Source organism: Labeo rohita, chromosome 7 (assembly GCF_022985175.1).
Source record: "Labeo rohita strain BAU-BD-2019 chromosome 7, IGBB_LRoh.1.0, whole genome shotgun sequence".
Classification (NCBI taxonomy): domain Eukaryota; kingdom Metazoa; phylum Chordata; class Actinopteri; order Cypriniformes; family Cyprinidae; genus Labeo; species Labeo rohita.
In genome coordinates this window covers 18967418-18989570 of record NC_066875.1, presented here as the reverse complement: position 1 = coordinate 18989570, position 22153 = coordinate 18967418, and the positions used below count along the sequence as shown (strand labels likewise).

Genomic DNA, 22153 nt, shown 5'->3' with positions numbered 1-22153 from the left:
GGAAAATGACACTCTATTGGTTGTGTCGTGTTGCTTAACTAGGCTATATGTTATAAATATAAAAACTACATTACCACAGTATGTTTCTTCTGTCTGCAGTTGTGTTAATTTGTGTTGATTTCGTCACAAGAGTGTCTCACAGCTGTGCCATCCTCTACTAGCTTGACCTTGTTACTGTTGATACATTATCCATTATCAATTGCCGTTTACACCAAATGTAATAAAATCAAATTCATTCTCACCAAAATTTCGGTGCTTGCCTAAGAAGATGTTTTATTCAGATTAGTTGTCCAGTAAAATTCTCTTTCACTTGCCCCTTCACAAAATCCACTTGTCCCAGACAAGCAGTAACGTCAAGCTCTGTTATAAAATTCAACCTGCCAAAGTGGCTAGGAATGACCATAGGAATGACCATGTTAGCAGGTGTTAATGTCAAGCCCTGATTACTCCAGTCTTCAGTGTCACACGATCCTTTAGAAACCGTTGTAATATGCTGATTTGTTGCTCAAGAATGATTTCTTATTATTAGCTTATAAGGGTACATTTTTCGAAATTGAGATTTATACATCATCTAAAAGAATAAATAAGCTTTCCATTAATGTATGGTTTGTTATGATTGGACAATATGTGCCCGAGATACAACTATTTGAAAATCTGGAATCTGAAGGTGCAAAAAAATCAAAATACCTAGAAAATCACCATTGAAGTTGTCCCAGTGAAGTTCTTAGCAATGCATATTACAAGTTTTGATATATTTATGGTAGGAAATTCACAAAATATCTTCATGGAACATGATCTTTACTTAATATCCTAATGATTTTTGGCATAAAAGAAAAATGGATAATTCTGACCCATAAAATGTCACATTTCTTATTTTGAAGTGCTGCTTAATATTTTATGATAGATTTTTCAGGATTCTTTGATGGATAAAAAGTTCAATAGAACACCATTTATTTGAAATAGAAATCTTTTGTACCTTTCTAACATTATGCTTTACTCTTGCTTTTGATGAATTTAATGTATGCTTACTGAATAAAATTATTAGTTTCTTTTAAAAAATCCTACTGATCTAAAACTTTTTGAATGGTAGTGCATCTGCCTTTTACAAATGAGACTGATTTATGTCGTTCACTCGTTACAGACATTGTCATGTTGTGTTTTCTTCAGTTTTTCTACTCTTCGTCTGCTCTACTTTAAAAAATGAATAAATAAGTAAAACATTGGTTTGTCAAAAGTTGTCACAACAAGTAGGACAAAGTTTACCCACAGAACTCTGGTAAGGAGCTTTTAAAAAAGTTACCCAATTATATGTCCATCTTTTTAGTTTTTGTCCTTTGAGTCTGTATCCTCCTCTTGTTATCCTCATATGGACTCTTTTGTAGCAGAGCTATTTGCTCGTGACTGATTGTCAGTAAAACATGCTCATACTGTCATACCCCGATTCGTCTGCGTCTGTGTCCCTTGATTAATGACAGGGAAAACGCAAATTGAAAGCCATCGTCTCTTGCGGATGAACATCTCTATGTGTATAGTCCCCAGCAAACAAAATAATGATGATGATTACCATCCCCCGTCCCACCCCCCTATATCGTCTGTCAAAGCTCACAATAAATAAGCCTCGTCTCTTCTCGCCCTGTCCTGCCTTGCTAATGTAAATAAGGAGAATTCATTAACCTTGCTGATAGTCCTAGATCGGCTTCCAGGGTGTTGGTGGGAGCCATCTGGTTATCATTGCTGTCTTGTCAGAGAGCGGAGAGGAGATCCAGAGCTCGTTTATTTATGAGGCCTGCCCCCGGTCTCACGTTGGGGTCAGATCTACCAAACACTTAGACAGCAGTGGGTTGCACCGGGCTTGCAGAACAGCAGGGAGGCCGATCGCTTGGACACCATTAGCTGGGATGAAGCCTTCCTTCTGGACTGCGTGACAGGGGCACGTAGCTTAATTGGGATAGATGAGCTTTTAGGCTTGTCTTCATTATTTTGTTTTGCTGAAAGTGACTTTAATTTGTCTTGAAGCCGATGCAGACAGAATATTGTACTAAAATACTCTAAAATATCTACAGCACGAAACAGACAGCGTGACCAGTCCAGTGCAGACCGATTACAGAACAAATGACAGTTATGAGTCAGCTACTTTTAGTGAGTAAAAAACATACAGCACTAGGTGTAGTCTGATTCCCAAATGACTCTGAGTTGATTCTGTTTAGTAAATAAAGCACATACCCACTATCTGTGAGACCTATAGGACTTTTTTCAAGAATGAAAATTTCCTGATAATTTACTCACCCCATGTCATACAAGATGTTTATATGTTTCTTTCTTCAGTCGAAAAGAAATTGAGGTTTCTGAGGAAACATTCCAGGATTTTTCTCCATATAGTGGACTTCAATGGTGGCCAGTGAGTTGAAGGTCCAAACTGAAGACATTGCTGCTTTAAAGGGCTCTACGCAATCCTACAACGAATAAGGGTCTTATCTAGCTGAACGATCGTCCGTTTTCTAAAAAAAACAAAAAAACAATTTATGTACTTTTTAACCACAAATGCTTATCTTGCACTAGCTCAACCTCTCGCATTTTGTAATGCAGGTGGAAGTACCGACTTTCAGCCAATTAATCCCCATTGAAGACCACTATATTAAGAAACATATTGGAATGTTTTTCTTAAAAAACTTAATTTCTTTTTGACTGAAGAAAGAAAGACATGAGCATCTTAAATCACATATGGGGGTGAATATATGATCAGGGAATTTTTATTCTGGGGGTGAACTAATCCTTTAAATCAGTGTAATAACTGATGGTTTATATGACATTATAATACCATATTTAGTGTTCTGTCAGTAGTATTTTATGAAATAAATACACTTCTGTTCAAAGATTTGAGTTCAGTAAGATTTGTTAATGAATATATTTTGTAAATAAATTAATACCTTTATTCAGCAAGCATGCATTAAAATGGGACAGTAAAAACACTACATTCAGATTTCAAATAAATTATATTCTGTTGAACTTTCCATTCATCAAATCCTGAAAAACCTATGAAAATTTCCACAAGAGCACAACTGTTTTCAACACTGACAACACTTGAAATGTTCAGTGTCCTTGAGCGGCAAATCAGCATATTAACCTCTTAAAGTGGTCATAAATTGTGAAAAATCACATTTTTATCATATTACTTCATAACCACTTGCTTGACCAACCAAAACAGGTGTCATATTAAAGCTTAAAAGCTTGGCATTACAGTGAATAAAGAGAATATGAACTCTTATTGCTTTTAAATTGACTAAATTGCATATAATAATATTATTTGTAAATATACAATCAGTAAAAAGCATCATACATAACAGATAGCTTTGTGTCATCATTCTCATCTAGCAGAATATGGCAAGTCTATTTGTTTCAGTTAGTTTTTATTACTTGTTACTTACTCTATTTAATTAAAATTATGTTTCTGGTTTATTGCATCATATGTAAGCAGTTCTTATGTTCAGTAAAGCACTCAGATCACTTGTTTTGAAGAGGTTTTTGAACTTTTGATGAAAAGGCACGATTCCAAATGCCATAAATTTTTATTGCTTTGAGAAGTATATGTGTGAGTGTGTGTGTGTGTGTGTGTGTGTGTGTGTGTGTGTGTGTATTTGTTTTTGCTACATTGTGGGGACCAAATGTCCTCACAAGGATAGTAAAACCTGAAATTTTTGACATCGTGTTAAAAAATTATTTAAAATAGTAAATGATGTTTATCTGAAAGTGTAACAATGTAAACATGTTTTCTGTGAGGGCTAGGTTTAGGGTTAGGGTTGGGTTAGGGGATAGACAATATCGTTTGGTCAGTATAAAATCTATAGAAGTCTATGGAAAGTCCCCACAATTCACAAAAACAAACGTGTGTGTGTGTGTATGTGTTAACCAGATACTGTTGGCATGAAGACAAAACTTGATTTTATGACCTTATATACAGTAGTCAACATTTGAAGTGGGTCAAAACCTTTCATCAAAGTTGTCCTAAAACCAAACCAATGCCTGTTTTTTGTCTTAGGACAACTTTGATTTTTTGATCTACTTCAAATCTTGACTACTGTACTTTCTAACAGGTGTCATGTTTAAGTATGAATAAGTATGAATAATAACCAAAAATTATTACATACATATATATATATTATATATATATATATATATATATATATATATATATTATTTTTTTTTTTTTTTTTTTTTTTTTTTGGTGTTTTCTTAGCAGTTTTTGTAATGTGTGATCATTCTGTGTGATCAAACATGATCCAAATCTATTCCAAATTCTGATAAGCTGTATAAGCCTTTATTTTTCAGTATGCCACTAAGGCATAAAGTGATTAAAATGCCTTTTAGGGTGTTAGAATAATTTCTTAAAGGGCTCATAGAATGCGATTTCATGTTTTCCTTTGTCTTTGGAGTGTTACAAGCTGTTTGTGCATATATAAGATCTGTAAAGCTGCAAAGATTAAAGTCTCAAACCCAAAGAGATATTCCTTATAAAAGTTAAGACTCAGCCACACCTTCCTTGAAGGTCCACGCCTGTCACGGTGTGGGAAGATTTGCATAATATCACCAAAATGTACTTTTATTCTGCCTGTAGTATTGTTGTTGCCGCTACCATGTTGTGGAGACGCTGTGTTTTGTTGTGAAAGCAAAAGTACTTTGTTTGGCTTTCCGAATGAGTACACCACTAGAAATCAGTGGTTAAGTTATATTTACAAGACTGTTCCAGAACAGTACAATACAAATATTCGAGTGTGTGCAGTGCATTTTACAGAGAACTGTTTCTTGAACCTGGGAGAGTAGCCTACAATGCTGGCTGTGCACACTAGTGGGGCAATTTCAACTTTGCAAGGACAGTCTGGCGCTTCTGACTCTCAGCTTTCATATTTAAAGAATTTGCTACTGGCTATTCAAACAGGAGTTTTGAGCAGTGTAGAGTAGAGCTTGTTTGTCATTTTTACAATCACAAAAGACAGTTATGAGTCATTATAATCAGTAATTATGTCCTCACTGGATCCAACAAATGTCTCATTTATAATGGGTTTTATTGATTTTGTCTCGTAATGGAGGGACACTGCATCACAACATGGTAAGGGGCGTAACATTTCCGCCATACGCTTGAGGTATTCGGCCAATCACAACGCACTGTATAGCTGGCTAATCAGATCACACCGTGCTTTTCAGAACAATGAGCTTTGTAAAAATCAACACGTTTCAGAAAGGCGGGACAGAGAGGAGCAACAATAATGTACAGTGTGAGGAAAATAAGGTGATTATTGAACCTCAAACCACGTAAACACATTGCATTACACCAAATATACAAAATAATGTTCTTTTTAGCAACATCATATGACCATCATATTTCAGCAGTACTCTAGTACAAATATTCCCATTCCAACAATTCATCAAACGTTTTTGTAGTCATCCATGAACTTACAATGTAGGTTGTGCAATTCATTAACCCCTACCCACTCAACATGACACAGACAGAAGTAAGAGCTTAAGTGCTTTTCCTGCTTTCAGCCGTTAATATCACAGTTTAATTCACAGGCAGTGCTTTAGAAGAAAGCTTGTGCTTGTTATTGGGTTCTGGAACTCATCCAGTCACTTTAAATGTGATTTGTAGTGGCTCTCAGCTGGATGGAAACATTTTGTGTAATGTCTAGAGTAGTTCTTCATGTGCTGCAGTCATTGTTTTGATGGGGACTCATTCACATTTCTGTGTGGAGGATTAGAAGGACTGAGTGGGATTACAGCCGATAGGAGAGTAAAAACCTGCACACATCCTGCTGAATCTCCTGTGAAGATTCGTAAGCAATGTAGAGTAAACGGTCTTATTTATAGAGCTTTTTTTGCCAGTGCGATGAGTAGTGTTTTGTTATATACAGTAGAAAAATGTTATATACATTATGTTGCATTTAGGAAACATTGATTGTCTAGTTTGTAATTCAAAAAAACCTAAGCATTAAATGCATATAATGTTCATAATTCGCAAGCTGCTTTGGATAAAAGCATCAGATAAATATAGAAATGTAAATAATATTAATGAAGGTCTCATGCACTAAAACAGTTTTAGTTTAGTGGTTCAAAGAACAACCCTGACAAGTACTGTAAGAATGTCTTTGAGTCTTTGAGTGCATTTACATGCACATATTAATGTAAATGCACTCAAATGTTATATTTATATATATGGTTAGTTAATTATTAAACTTAAGTAAAAAAGGACTAATATATCTTCAATAGCTGTATTGGACACTCTACATTTTGGGGTTATATGATTATAGTAAGTATAGCGCAGCCGCTGAGTGTTGCATGAAAATCTCCATGAGGCATCTCTTTATGTAGGGTCACTGAGCACTCCTTGTTCCTGCTGTTTCAGGGGGAAGAGCTCAATGAATCTGCTCAGGAGAGCCGTGCCAACGCTGAGATGCGCAGACTCCTTGCCCAGAAGTTCCTCAGGTTGCCATGGAAACCCGAGGTAAAGCATGCTTTTATAGTGTTAGATACATACACTTTAGTTTCCTACACAGAAGAAATGTGTAGGATAATGTGCGGTGGTTTGCATTCACTCTTCTCTGTTATTAAAACTGCTTTTATCTAACCCACATTGACAGTGTGCAATTTAGCCGCGGATCTCTCACTCTCTCTCTTTGCGTGTGATTTCCTTAGGGAGGCACATCCTCCCATAGCTCTGCATCCCTCCAGGAATCGTGCTAAAATTACATGAACAGGTGGCCGAAAAGACGAGAGAACAACAGGCGCTGTATTGATGATGAACCAGCCAGCTCCGCTCAGCCCTTCTATCTTGTTCCAGATATAAATGAATTAGACACTCACGAACACCTGAATATCAGGAATTAACACTCTGGTGTTAACACTAACGACTATTAGTAGTATTACAGGATGTATCTGTGAGGATCGTTGTAGGAACAGATCTTACGAAGCTGCTGAGAATTTTCGCACCAAGTGGTACCTATTTTTGCATTTGACTTCTATCTTAAATCCTCAGAGGATTTGAGGTGACTTTTTTATTTGAAGTTAATTCTCACTGATTATGTCAGTGAGAGCTGAAGTCAGTGGCATCCTCTGAGCCCAAAAGGTCAAGTGGCATCCTCTGAGCCCAAAACCCAGTGGATTTTACATGGATTACATTTTTATTATTTTTAAATTAATTAATACAATTACTAAAACTAAAAATTCTGTCATCATTTGCTCACCCTATTGTCACTCAAAATTCTTATAGATTCTTAGAAATTATTATATATTTTTTTTATTTCAGTGGGAAAAAATGTCAAAACTGCTCCTTTCTACACAGTGACAGTTCATGGTGATCACCGATGTCTAGTTCAACTGTTACCTGTCTTACACTTTTACTAAGAACCATTTAAGGTTTTATTTCTTTCCCAGCTTGCCAGGACTGGCCCAAGTGCCCTTAAAAAAATTCGCTTAGAATTAATAAACAACTTGAAATTGAATCCCTTTCATACTAAAAAGATGTATTTAATACATAAAAAAAACATTGATTATCTGGTTTGTAATTATTCAAACTAAATAAGTAAAATAAGAATATTTAAAAAGGTCATATCGTATATCATAATATATATTTTATATGTTTTTCTCCTCGGCAGTCCACACTTCATGCTAATAATCTTTATTTGGATAAATAATGAAGTGACGGTTTATTGCATTAGTTTAGATTATCAAAAAGTTTTTAGTACTTCTATTTAGCAGGAAAGGAATCATTTCACCCATCTAAGTACACACACACACAGCAGTGAGTAGTGGACCAAAACAAACACCGTGAACACACAGCCGGAGCAGTGAGCAGCCATTTTTGCTGCGGCGGAGGGGGAGCAATTGGGGGTTTGGTGCCTTGCTCAAGGGTCTTACCTCAGTTGTGGTATTGAAGGTGGAAGAGAGCACTGGTCATTCACTCCCCCCAACCTACAATCCCTGCTGGTATCAAGACTCAAATCTGTGATCTTTGGGTTACAAATCCTACTCTCTAACCATTAGGCCATGACTGCCCCCAGAAGCAAGGATGCTTTAAAAAGAAAAGTGACAGTTGTCTTGGTAGTTTGGTAGTTGGAGGAGTGTTTCAGGAGGAGGACAAGGACCAGGAAACTTGAAGACTTGATAAAGTTGGGGCTGACCAAAGGAAACACAATGGAGATTAAAACCCAGATAGAGGTTAGGAGACATAGACCTGGGGTGACATGAAAAGCCTGGAGGGCCAAGGTGGAGCACTCGTAGGATTAAGGTGGAGATGTGGGCTTGGGAGACTGGAGCAGAGTCTGTGTGAGGACAATGGCAGAACCAGAGGAGAGGAGACACCCAGCAGAGCCAGAAGGGTGGAGTGTCAAGGCACAGCTGGAGACTCGGAAGTCTTAGTTGGAGCCAGAGCAACAATAGACCAATGTGATCCCAGCAAGACGAGGCCAGTGAAGCCTGAGGGATGAGAAACCATGGTGGAGCCGAAGGAGTCCGGGACTTGGAGGCTTGAGGTGGAGATGAGGGATCCTCAGACCAAAGTAGAGCTGACAACTGGGATGTTCAAGGCCGATCCCAGCTGCAGGGTGGAACCACTGGATGAGCCAAAGGGCTGAAGTAAGACAGCAAAAGTGAGGCAGAGGAACTAGATGGTTTTGGCAGAAGAGGAGGTTGGAAGTGGTATTGAAGCTGGGCAAAGCAGTTGGTGAGGAAGGTGACTTGGTGCTGGATGACAAAGGAGACTTGGAACTGGGCTGAACCATTGGCAAGGAAGATGACTTGGAACAGGATGGGATCATCAGAGATGGCAGACCAGGAAATGATGAAACTCCCTCAAGGACCTTCCATGGACAGGCGTGCCTTTGACCACTCAATGAGGCCAGTGTGAAAAAAGATCCAGAGTGAGAGATCTGAAAAATTGGGGGAAGCATGCAAGATCTAGAAACTCTCTTGTGTGGGAGCGATCCCCCTGCTTAAAAAGGAGTTGAACAGAAGGTATATCCATTTTTCTTCTCTTCTGCTGTCTTAATCTCTTTAGAAACAGGGAACAGGTGTGAACTAATCAGAAACCATAGTGACAAATGAGAACTCAGGCAAAGACTGTGACAAAGAAAACCATGACTAAACCTAAACAGAACAGGAAAATGAGACCCTATCCTCACAAACGGGTATTTTCAAAACCTCAGCTTTTTCTACGAGGTTTGGCCGTTCGTCCACATGCAAACACAGTATCCGGTCACTTAAACCAAACCTTTTTGAAAACTCCTGCCTGGGTGAAGATTTTCACAAACTCCAGTTGCAATGTTGTTGTGTAGCCGATGAAAGCAGAGATTTTGGCTTGTGATGTCTGAGTCTTTTTTCTGGCTTATGATTGGCCAGCATGGCTTTATAGTTAAGGTTATATCACCACCTGTTGGTATGGCATGCTCCTAACAATGCTTCATAGGCCCTGTCCCAAATCGTACCCTAAACCCTTGCGGTCTTTCTCTGAGTCCGCACTTTCGTGACATAATGCCGCTTTGACTGTTTGGTAGAAGTGTGCATCAAGGGTGCGTAGTGGCTGCAAAGGGGATGCTCGCAATAACCCTTCTGATCGCTAAAAGGAGGGCAGTCCAAAAGGAGGGCAGCCCAAACACAAGTTCAAGTCTCAGGTCCGGCAGGGATTGCCGGTGGGGGGGAGTGAATAACCAGCGCTCTCTCTACCCTTAATACCACGAGTGGGGTAAGACCTTTGAGCAAGGCACCCCAACTGCAATATGGCTGTCCACTGCTCTGGGTGTGTGTTCACTACTGTGTGTGGGCGCTTGGATTTGTTAAATGCAGAGCACACACTTGGCCACATGTCACTTCCTTTCCTTAAAATGATAATTTAGACACCCTATGGTTTTGTAGACTTAAGATTGGCCGTTTTTTTTTTTTTTTGCGTTTTCATGGGGATGAGATATTTTTTTTAATGAAGGAGGAAAAACTTTATAACAATATCCGTGTATGTGTGGAGTATGCCTTATAAACTGAACAAGATATGGTTGTGACAATAGTACAGACTTTTGCATTGCAAATGTGTTTCGAACAAATGCTGTATTCAACACTGATAAAACAATAAATGTTTCTAGAGCTTTCATAGCCCTTACATCATTTTTGTTTTCTTTTGAGATCAAGAATTTTTTTTTAATATTATGACCATTAAGCAAAATTGTTATATACTGTTCATTAAGGAGCTTTAGTATTGTAGCCAGTTTGCTGCTGTGTAGCTCTTTTCTAAATACTGTGAAAACACTGAACCTGACTCCAGTGTAGTAATACCGATCGATAAGCCAACAGTCCTTATCTCCTCTTCCCACCTCGTTGCAGTAGCAGGCTAGGAGACACGACACTGTGTGATAATGAAGAGACAATGATCAAAGAGGGTCCCTGACCACACGCTGCCCCCGAGGCCCCCTTCCTCTGGGCCCTGTGACAGATGAGCTCCTCGTTCTACACTGAAGTGTCAGGTGCAGGCAAACCCTCCAGGAAGCTACAAGAGCACGGAAGCTCTTACAAGGCGTGTGATTTAGGGAGCACCAAATGCCAGAAATAGCAAACGGCACACAGACGTCACATAGGAGTCCTTGCGCTGTCCCATTCTCCCGCTGTGTTTCTCATTGGAAATGTGTCGAATGTTTGTCAGATGCTTATCCAGGATGATACACAACAAAAGAAAAAAAAATACCCCAGTGCAGAGATAACCTCTGTTTTTATCCGTTGATTTATGTGCTTCCCTCTCTGTGTTATTGAATGTCATTATATGGCCAGTAGGAATAACCGGGCTGGGAAATCTATCATCGGGGCTTTCGCTGGTAGCACAGCAAGATGACTCTGACAAAAGATCTCAGGCCATTCATTCACACTCCATATGCTGCAGCATAAGATGCTCTTATCATGCACCGCAGAATGTATTTTGGAGTTACTTAAAATTCAGAGATAAAGGGAAGATGAATGCTATTAATTTTGTCTGATAACACAAGATTCACAGGTATTTATAGCATGCCTTCTTCTAACAAGTACAGACAAGTCTATTACTGATACACAATGGGACCATTTAGATATTTTTATCTAAACCTCTAGAGGATTATGATAGCAAATCCAATTTTTTATGATTTATGGTGCATTTATATTACACTGCACATTTTTATATAGGTGCTGTCACGTTCTGCTTGTTTCCCCTTGCGCAAAACAAACCAGGGTTATTCAGCTATTCGGAGCATGTGAAAATTTAAATAGTTCACTTGATAATGCCCAGAGCTAAATCCACCTTACCACCTGTGACCGCATTGTACTCTCTCTCTTCCCTTGAACTCTTGCCATGTGTGAATGTGCCATGGCAATGGAGTGGCACAGCCCAGTGTGCCCGTGACAGCTGTAACCGTCCCCAAGATTCCATGGCGTCCTGTCCGCCCACTCTGAGTGGGTGGGATGCCAGTCCCACCATCCACACCAGCTGCAATTATAGAGGCTAAATTTAAACGTGGCTATGCACTGAGAGACCTAAACAACTGACAGAAGGGGTGAGAGCAATCTAATGTGAGTTCACCTGCATGATGAGTAATGCCTGTCTCTGTCACCGCCATCACCAGGAGCATTACAGAAAGATAAAGGGTGGTGGAGAATTTGGTACATGAAGATTTGCACAGGCTTACCACGCATTTCCAGCTAAATCCCACTACTGCTGCACTAACTCATAAATTCTTCATTAAATCGTGAGCATGAAGTAGCTGGAAATGCATTGCCCAATTTTCCTGTTTGTGACAATTTGTGTTTTCTGAAAGCATTGCTGCGTATCCAATAGACATTTAATGACTCTGAGAACTCTGGGAGCGTTGTGTCACATCCAGCTTACCGGTCCAAAACATGATAATTATACTTTCCCTCCTTCTTAGGAGAAAAATATATTATTGATATAAGGTCACTAAATACATTGTTTACATTGCAACTGAAATTTAAAGACATAGTTCACCCATAAATGAAAATTCTGTCATTAATTACTCACCCTTATGTTGTTTTAAACCAGAAAGACCTTCGTTCATCTTCGGAAGACAAATTAAGATATTTTTGATGAAATCCAAGAGCTTTCTGACCCTGCATATACAGCAAAGCAACTACCATGTTCAAGGCCCAGAAAGGTAGCAGAGACATTGTCAAAGAAGTCTATGTGACATATTTTATTAAGCATTGAGAATACTTTGTGTATGCAAAGAAAACAAAAATAATAACTGCTATGTCAGTATTCGACATACGCTCACGACAGTACGACGATAGATGCGTGTGGTGCTGCTGACACAGAAACCAGCGTTCAGACATAGGATCGGATGTGCTATGCCTTGTTTACAAACAGAGGAATGCACATGCAAGAACATAGAAATTGTTGAATATTTTTAGTTTCTTTGCACACAAAAAGTATTCTTGTAGCTTCATAACATTACGTTCGAACCACTGATGTCACATGGCCTATTATAATGGTGTCCTTACTACCTTGCTGGTCCTCAAACGTGTCAGTTGTGTTGCTGTCTATGCAGGGTCAGAAAACTCGGCAAATTTGTGTTTCAAAGATAAATAAAGGTCTTACAGGTTTGGAAGGACGTGAGGGTGAGTAATTAATGACAGAATTTTAATTTCTGGGTGAACTTTCCCTAAAGGAAGTTCACTCAAAAATGAAAATATGCTGAAAATGTACTCATCCTTAGGCTATCCAAGATGTAGATGAGTTTGTTTCTACATTAGAACAGATTTGCAGAAATTTAGCATTACATCACTTGCTCACCAGTGGATCCTCTGTAGTGAATGGGTGCCGTCAGAGCGAGAGTCCAAACAGCTAATTAAAACAAACTTGTGAACATCTTGGATGGCCTGAGGGTGAGTAATTTTTCGGTGAACTTCTCCTTTAAATTCTAAAAAGAGGTCTTTAAAAACTAGAGAAATTTATGCATAAGCATTCTCATTCCCATTTTCAGTGTTGTGTCCCCATATGGTGTTGTTATGGAATTTGCCAGTAGGTGACCAACTGGACCTTTATAACCAGCCAAACCTCGAACTTTTGGTTAAAACCTGCACTGTTACTTTAAAAATGTTTGTACTCTAGATATGGTTCATATACAGTTTGTTCTAAATCAACTCATCACTGTCTTGCCTTTGGGATAGCGGCATATTAACAGATCCAATTTCAGATATGTTTGTTGTCGGGCTGTCCGGTATGTAATCTGGGTCTGTGTGAAGGCCTGGGGCCCTGTTCTTGCCTCTGAATCAAGTGTTAATTTAGCCACCTGGGCTATATTAATAGACATCCCATTTATGGGTTTAAGGGTTTATTGTAGCATAAAACTGTAATGTAGACAAAAATCGCTTTTTCAGTTGCATCATTTAAGATTGTGACCACAGTTTTTTGCGAAACATCGTTATTTTGTTTAGAAAAGAATGTGAAAAAAATACAGTATATAAATTTACAAATGTGCAATGTGCCGACATTCTTGGTGAGAAAACTCTTGGACAAAAAAGTAAATAAATAAATATCAAATTCTTCACCTTCATCTGTATCTGTGTAACATATCCTAGTCTTGTGCACAGTTTTTATTCAGCGTGCAGGGGGACCCCACCTCAGTCTAATGTAGCATTTTTTTTAATAAACCAAGCTAGATTTCCTAATAAAATGTATGCCATTTACATTATTAAGGCGATGATGTATTTGTATAACTGTTATGTTTATTTGTCCAAGAGCTATTACATTGTGTCTGTATTGCTTGTTGTTTGACATGTACTTGCATTTATGCATTTAGCAGATGCTTTTATCAGTAAAAAGCTTAAAGATATAGGAACATAAGCAATTCACATATACACCAGTATTTGTATATAATACCAGGTTTATTAGAACGTAGATAAGGAAATGCGAAGTGCAATACAAAGAAGCAAATGGAAAGCAAGTACATTGGTTTAAATAATGGATTGACACTTTGTAACGGATAGACAATAAATGAAATTTTGTTATTAATATAGTTTTTTATAGTGTTATTAAGCATATTTTATTATTTTGTGAAATGCTCTCTTTTTTAATCTCTGGACAATTGATTTTTCCTTCATATTAATGCTGGTTACGCATGAAGTAAAGGCTGATTCTCTCTCTTTTTGTTCTCTGTCAGTATAAAGGTCAAGCCAATCTGCATGTGTTTGAAGACTGGTGTGGCTCATCTATCTCCCAGCTCAGGAAGAATCTTCATTTTCCTCTCTACCCACATGTAAGACCAGACATTGAAAGAAATTTGATAGATCAATGAAGATTAACCTGCTTGTTTGACTTATGAAATGTATTCTGGATACTCTAGGCAGTATTTAATTTTCAGTATTTTCATTAACAAATCCCAAGGTAGGTCTAATGCTAGGGGCAGGATGTTTGGCAGACAGAACTAATATCTGTTCTTTTCACCTTTGCATTATCACTAAAACAATGTTTTGGAGCTGTCTATTTATTTTTCTTAGAAGCCATTTTGAGGTGTGATTCTGTGAATTAGTGTTAGTGCCTTGGGTTTAAAAGTGAATAGACTTACAGATGCTTTTATATTTAATTCTTCCCCGCAGACCAGGACCACCGTGAAGAAAATTGCAGTGGCTCCAAAATGGAAGAATTATGGCCTTAGAGTCTTTGGATTTATTCATCCTTACAAAGATGGTTAGTGTATTTCATCAAAGTTTTTGTTACATTATAGAGGTTACTGTTGCATGAAAATATAGTGCAAAGTTGTTGTTACACTATAAATGTTTTACAAATACTACAGTAGAAGTCAAAAGTTCACATACACCTTGCAGAATCTGCAAAATGTTAATTATTTTACCAAAATAAGAGGGATCATACAAAATGCATGTTATTTTTTATTTAGTACTGACCTGAATAAGATATTTCACATTAAAGATGTTTACATATATATAAAAATGACCCTGTTCAAAAGTTTGCATACACTTGATTCTTATTTCTACTTGACTCTGTTGTTACCTGAATGAGCCACAGCTTTTTTTTTTCTGTTAGTGATAATTGTTCATGTGTCTCTTGTTTGTCCTAAACAGTTAAACTACCTGCTGTTCTTCAGAAAAATCCTTCAGGTCCTCCAATTTTTTTGGTTTTTCAGCATTTTTGTGTATTTGAACCCTTTCCAACAATGACTCTATGATTCTGAGAACCATCTTTTAACACTTAGGACAACTGAGGGACTCATATGCAACTATTACAGAAGTTTTAAACGCTCACTGATGCTCCAGAAGGAAAAACAATACATTATGAGCAAGGGGTGTAAACTTTTGAACAGAATGAGGATGTGTACATTTTTCTTATTTTCCCTAAATATCATATTTTTTTCATTTAGTACTGCCCTTCAGAGACAAAATAAGTTAAACTTACCCTGATCTTCACGTTCAAAAAGATTGACCCCCCAGATCTTAATGCATCGTGTTTCCTTTTGGAGCATCAGTGAGTGTAATAGTTGCTTCTGTAATAGTCGCATACGAGTCCTTCAGTTATTGTCCTCAGTGTGAAAAGATGGATCTTATGAACATACATTGTTGAAAAGGGGTTAAAATACACAAAAAAACAAAGAATTTGTGGGACCTGAAGGATTTTTCTGATAAACAGCGGGCAGTTTAACTTTTCAGGACAAACAAGGAACTCATGATCACTAAAAAAAAGAAACACACAGCTGTGGATCGTTCAGGTAACAACACAGTATTAAGAATCAAGTGTATGTAAACTTTTGAAAAGGTTTCTAACTATTATTTTCTCTTGTGGACTATATGTAAATGTCTTTTATGTGAAAGATCTTATTCAGGTCAGTACTAAATAAAACATTGTATGATCCCTCTTATTTTGGTGAAATAATCAACATTTTGTAGATTCTGTAAGGTGTATGTAAACTTTTGACTTCAACTGTATTTATGAAGCCTTTGAAATGTTACGCATTTGCTCTCATTATAATTATAATCAAACACATACTCATTCAATTTCTAGTGCCTAATAAATTGGACAATGTTTTACGCCACTGCTGTGCATTCATATCCAGGTTCAGTAACTAAACCAGTCTGTCCTATAGTGTGTAAAATTAGTTTATGAAATAGCTTGTGATAGCCAAAACATCCTAATTTAAAATAGATGGACTGAATATGATACTATCATTCCAAAACAGAGTTTCTTCCATCAAAGCACCATGTGGTTGATTTCTTGTTTTTGCATCAATGTCATGCTACATGATTCAGCTTGTTATTAGTTTAGGATCATAAACAGATGGCTTGATATTCAGCTGTGGTATTTTATGATGCAACTTGGACTGCACTGGTTCCTCAGGGATTCCAGGCCATTCAGGTCTTGAGACAGCATAGCGGATCCAAATCATTAAATTGCCTCCAGCCTGTTTCATAGCTGATTGTTTTAGTATTGGACGCAGTGTTTTGTTTTTTTCATGTTTTTTCCCCAAATATACTGTGTGCATTTATTTAAAGTGTTTGTCATCTCTCCATATTTTACAGCATATTTTCTTCTAACCTACTATGAACACTATTTCTTTTCCATTTCTTTTCATGAACACAGGCATTACTGAATGAGAGAGTTTTTCCTCAATGCCATCAGTTATCTTTGAATGTGTTTATGTATAGAACCACATGTTAGAAGTGATTCATGCACAATTCCAGCTGTTCAAACTTTTGTGCTGTACCTTCACACCTATAATACACACACCTTAAGGTTTCTTTGTGTTCAAAGGTTTCCTCAAAGAAAGTTTGAGTGAAGTGTAAGAAGCCTGAACGTTGCCCAAGCTGATGTCTAAAGGCACACAGAAACCACTATTTCAATAGATCCCCTACAGTCAGCAAATTCTGCACACTCTGCCTAACCTGATAAGAAAAGCTGCTGTGAAGACTACTGTATGAGCCCTGATGCGTGCAGGCGTGCTCGTGTTTGCGGGGGGGAAAGTTATGAGATTGTTTTCATTAGCAAGTAACTAAAGTCGCTGAGTAAGGTTTTTGACTGTGGCGCACAAGCTCATGAGACAATAAGAGAAGGAAAAAACGATTGTCAGTTTGAGGTGTATACCAGAGAACTACTGACAAGCAGAATAAAGCCACTGGGTAGCACCACTAGGTAATAGACTGCTGTGAGATACCTGTGACTGACAAAGCAACATTTTATCAAAGCAAGCTTAGAAATCAGAACCTGCAGGTCAGGTCATAAGGTTATGCAGTACATCTCTGTAAATAATAAATTATTTATTTCAGGGGATTTCCCAGTTCGCCATAGCGTCGGATGATAACTCTGAACTGTGGCTAAGCTCAGATGAGAGTCCGCTGAATGCCCGGCTCCTGGTGTACGTTGGACAGGTGTGTACTCTGATACATGACCTTTAAATAAACCAGGCTGCACTTCTGATCTATTTGTCTACATATTTTCTGTCTCTCTGTCAATCTATCATCTATGTGTGTTCTGTCTGTCTTTCTTTAAGTTATGTTTTGTTTTTATCTGTCTGTCAGAAAGGGGACATCGGATGCCCATTTTCCACAAGTTAGTGTGATTCCTTAGGTTATTCATGAACTGTAGCATGCTTTGGTAAAATTTCTCAATGGTCAAGTAAACAACACCCTTTTTACCTTGTCGAAAACAGCTCTGTTCACAGCGACCCGCTTCACTGCATGCCTCTTTAAATGATAATGAGCTACTGCTAACTCTACCCCTCTCTTCCATAGAAGAGGAAAGGCAATAAAATAATCCTAAAAAAGATGAAGTGTGAGACTTACTTCTTCTGGAGGTGCAGCTGGATCACAAATAGTGGGTACTGATCTATCCTTAAGTTTTAACGTTTTCGCAAAACCTGCCTTGAATTGTCCCTCGTTCAGAAAGCAGTTGCGTGGAACGCAAAGTTGATTTGCGTGGAACGAATTTAGGTGTATTCGGTGGCAAAAAACAAAAGTAATTCACTGTGTCCTCAGTGGCTCTGATGTCGGGAGAAAATGAAGACTCTTATGTCCACTTTTATATCCAACTACAAAACACTTGCATTGCTTACGACAGTGGTCGGAAACATATGTTAAATCTGTGAACCAACAAGTGTTTTCCATGACAAAGATGGTATCAGACACTCAATATTTAGTTTTAACAATGTTAAAAAGATTTAATATTTATGAATTAGATTATACACAACGAAGTCCAGTGCAGTTGAGAGGGCAGTGCAATTCTGCGCTTCTGAATGGCTGTGGCGTCACGTGACTCACGTCTGGTGTGGACAGCTAAATTGTTGGAATCTTGTTGCGTCATGTGCAGCTAGGACACAGTGTATGATATTTGTCAATGAGCTTAGGTTCTTTTGAGCAGCAAGACTTGATCATGTGCAGTACTAACACTCTGTGTTAAAAGGATTTGCTCTGGTGCATCAAATCAAGCACTCTGTTATGACAGGTAAACTGAGCAGTCAGGTGTTTGTCATGAAAAATGTTCCACAAAAGAGTTAAGGATTGCAGACAGTTATAAGAGTAGATGTTACAAATACATCTTTTGAATATAGTGTGTTAACTCATTGTCCCGTTGCCACTCAGAGAACTTTATTTCCCTCTTCTTCTAAGTTTTGTCCGTTTTTTTGTTTATTGCTCTAATTCTTGTTTCGGGTTTCTCTTTCTAATTAACTTTACATCCAGTTAGTCACTCAATTCATTCTCTTGTGCTTCATTTCCACCCTTCTGAATTATGTTGCATTGATAAGGAGTTATCACAAACTAAGACTGTTTAATTGTGCTGTCTTACAATCAGTAAATAGTAAATGTAAGTTAAAGTGTAGCCTGTGTAGCCAATTAAAACTTGAAGTGGCGATGATGTCATAAAATGTACAGAAAGAGTCTTATATAGGCCATAAAAGATATTAAATTTAATTCCTGTATATACCCTGGAATAACAGCTCACCACCAATTACAAAAGACACTGTAACAGTCTGTCACAGGCAATTCTAGTTGCATTTTTCATCAGTCAATTGCTTAAATTGTCCTTTGACTATATTCTGGCCCGACATCTAGTGACGAAACAGTTTTTTGGCCCAATGCCAAACTCACTTGCCGACTTCTGACTTACGAGACATTGCTGGGCGGAGCTTGAGCAATATGACGCCATGTTGCTCAGAAAATCAAAACAGCTTGATAATTGAGACTGTTTAGGTTTTTTGGGGATTAAAAAAAGAGTGAATGGATTTTTATTATTATAATAAGGTGGTTGAGTCCACACACTGCTAAGACATTTATGTGCAAACACCATGTAAAAGTGAATTTTGCATCTGATGTCCCCTTTAAATAAACTTGTCTGTCTGTCTCAAGGATTTTTTAAACTTTCACATGAGGATTTGTCAAGCCAACATTTAAAGTTTTCCATTCCATTACTTTCTATTTCAGTTCATTTTATTCTGCTTCCTTGCATTCAAATTTAAAATTACAAGTCTGCTTCTTATTTTCTACCTCAATTTAACTTCAAATTCAGGAATTTGATTGGAATTTAAAATGCATTCTCAGTTTAATTCTGAATAGCACAACCCTTAATATTGTGTGTCCTGTGCATGCGGCTTAGAGATAAGTTAAAGTCTTCGTTGTCTGTTGTCACATAGCACGGCTCAGAGTGGACAGCTCCAGGAGAGTTCAGCAAGTTCAGATCTCAAACTTCCAAACCTGTGCGGTGAGTGTCATACAGCATATGTTTCCTGGACCGTGTCCTGTTACCGCTGTAATTAAATGCATATTTGGAGAATATGACATACTGGATTGTCTGCAACATGGAAAGGTACTTGCCAGCTCATTGCTTTATACAGTATTACATATGTTAAGTATACTGTGGATGAGCAGCAATGAGTGAAACAAGATGTGCAGATCACACAATTGTGGTAAGTAACACATTTGCTTGTCATTTCCCCTCCAGATGAACACTTCACAGGTTATATTTGTTTTGGTTTTGCTTTTTTCATTTGTCACTTTTAATATTCAGCAGCAGGTCTGAACATGCAAATCCATCACACATCCATTTTGATTTGTAAAGTGAATTCAAATAACACATACCACCAAGCTTTGTGAGTGTTTCAAGGTCTGTTCATCCATTCATTATCCAGTCATTAAATCTCACACTTTATGCCCGTAATCAATGTAAAGTTGTTCCAAGACATCAAAGACAGCACACACTCAACTTTACTGTTAAATGAACAAATGTCAGGAGGAGTTACTCTAACGAGCATGCTACCCAATAGGTGTCCGTACTGACAGTGTGATTGTAAATCACAAGGGAAGCATTAAATAGTGGTTAGTCAGAGTGAAGTGTCATGTTGTCCGTTTTAATCGCCCTTGTCTGTCTTCTCAAGCCACTGCTGATTGGTGCTTCAGTGGAGCTTCAGTGTGAGTGGTGTGTGCCGTTGAATTATTCATCAGCAGTGTCAGTCTAAAAGCGAGCGTGTACATGTTCCAGAATATTTTAGTGCCAATAAAAAATGAGCATGCTTATTGGCACTCCAGAGGGAAACACAGAGAAGTGCCTCCTCTTTTCACTGAGCTTTGACAATGGTCTGGCACCGGTTCAAACTTCCACAAGAGTGTCTTTGATATCCTCTGCTTTTCTACTTGAGGATGTCAGGATATGAACTTTTTTGACTTCTATTCAACTCAAGTTAGATGACTTTCTGTCTACGTACCTCAGTTCTGTTTGCTTTCATTTTGCCCTTCGACTGGAGCTTGTTAGTTTGGTGACATAGACGGAGCAGAGGAGGCCGTTGCGTCGTAAACACTAACGGGCTGGATTTTAGAGCGTAAACAGGGCAGACGTCTGACAGGAACGTCTGGAATTCCCACAGTTGCCGGGCAGAATAATGCACTAATGAACTACGGTGAAAAGTTTACAGAGCAATCAAGAGGCGAGACACGCCTGTCAGTCGCGGATGACAGAAACTAGGAAGATGTTCTTTACAAAGCATGTTACGCACAGTAGAGATAGCAAACTGGTGGAAATGTCAGATGGAGAGATGATGTTCAAATGTCATCCACTCCGTGCCTGCGGTTTCACTGCATTGCCTTTATTTGTTGGGACACAAAGATACCCCAAACATGAGATAGTATTACAATCAACATCCCACAAATTTTAAGTGTAGTTATCTAATTTAAGGAAGCCGTTTCCGCCACTGAATAAAAAATAAATAAGTAATTGTGACTTTTTATCTCAAAATTCTGACTTTTTTTCTCAGAATTATGAGATACAAACTCACAATTGCGAGTTACAAAGTCCAGTTATGAGGAGAAAAAAAAAGATATGTTCAGAGAATTGCGAGTTTATATCATGCATTTCTGACTTTATAATATATAATATAATAATATAATATATAATAATATATATAAACTCACAATTCTGAGAAAAAAAGTCAGAAATGTGAGACAAGAAGTCGCAATAACCTTTTTTTATTTTTTATTCTTTATTCAGTGGCGGAAACGGGATTCCATTCTAATTTAATGTTGTTTTTGAATTCATACTTTCTTTTACATATTCAGAGAATATACTGTATATTCCACTCAGAGTTACTTTTACAAATGTTTTCTTTAGTTTTTTTTTTTTTTTTACATTTTCCCAGTTCTGTGTATGGTAGTATCTATAACATAATAAATCTCAATCCCAAATGATTACATATAAGTCTATTTAAAAAAAAAAAAAAATAATGCAGAATTTACATCAGGTTGAATTGTTTTTCTTATTTTCTGCTCAATTTTTTTTTCTTTTTATGTATGTGGATTATGTAGTGATTAGCATAATGCACAATGCATTGTAGTGTTATTATACATGCCCAAACTATTTCCATATAAGGGCTTTCCACACAACCTCACCTCAATCTATTTTGTGCTTGCTTGGTCTGTCTTTTTCTGTATAGATGTGCTGCCTGAGACAACATTGAAAAAGAATGTTGTGTAAAGTAAGGTGACCACTGGAAAAAAAGTTCAGTGGTCAAAATAATTTACTTGTACATAACTTACTTGTGATTATCTACAAATTTAAAAACAACGGATAATATATTTGTGTATGTTTTTGTTTTTTAATTCTTGTTGTTTCCATATATTAACATCATAATAATAATTCCAATGATGTTTGAGG

General features: G+C 37.6%; 1 protein-coding gene across 1 annotated transcript in view; it reads left to right on the top strand.

Annotated features, from left to right (window-relative positions):
• b4galnt4b (beta-1,4-N-acetyl-galactosaminyl transferase 4b) overlaps positions 1–22153 on the top strand; it is a 116516-nt gene that overhangs the window by 44236 nt on the left and 50127 nt on the right. The window contains 6 exon segments of the mRNA XM_051115780.1: positions 6395–6493; positions 14172–14267; positions 14608–14698; positions 17284–17291; positions 17293–17385; positions 19644–19711. Of these exon segments, the coding sequence (XP_050971737.1) occupies positions 6395–6493; positions 14172–14267; positions 14608–14698; positions 17284–17291; positions 17293–17385; positions 19644–19711 (455 nt within the window).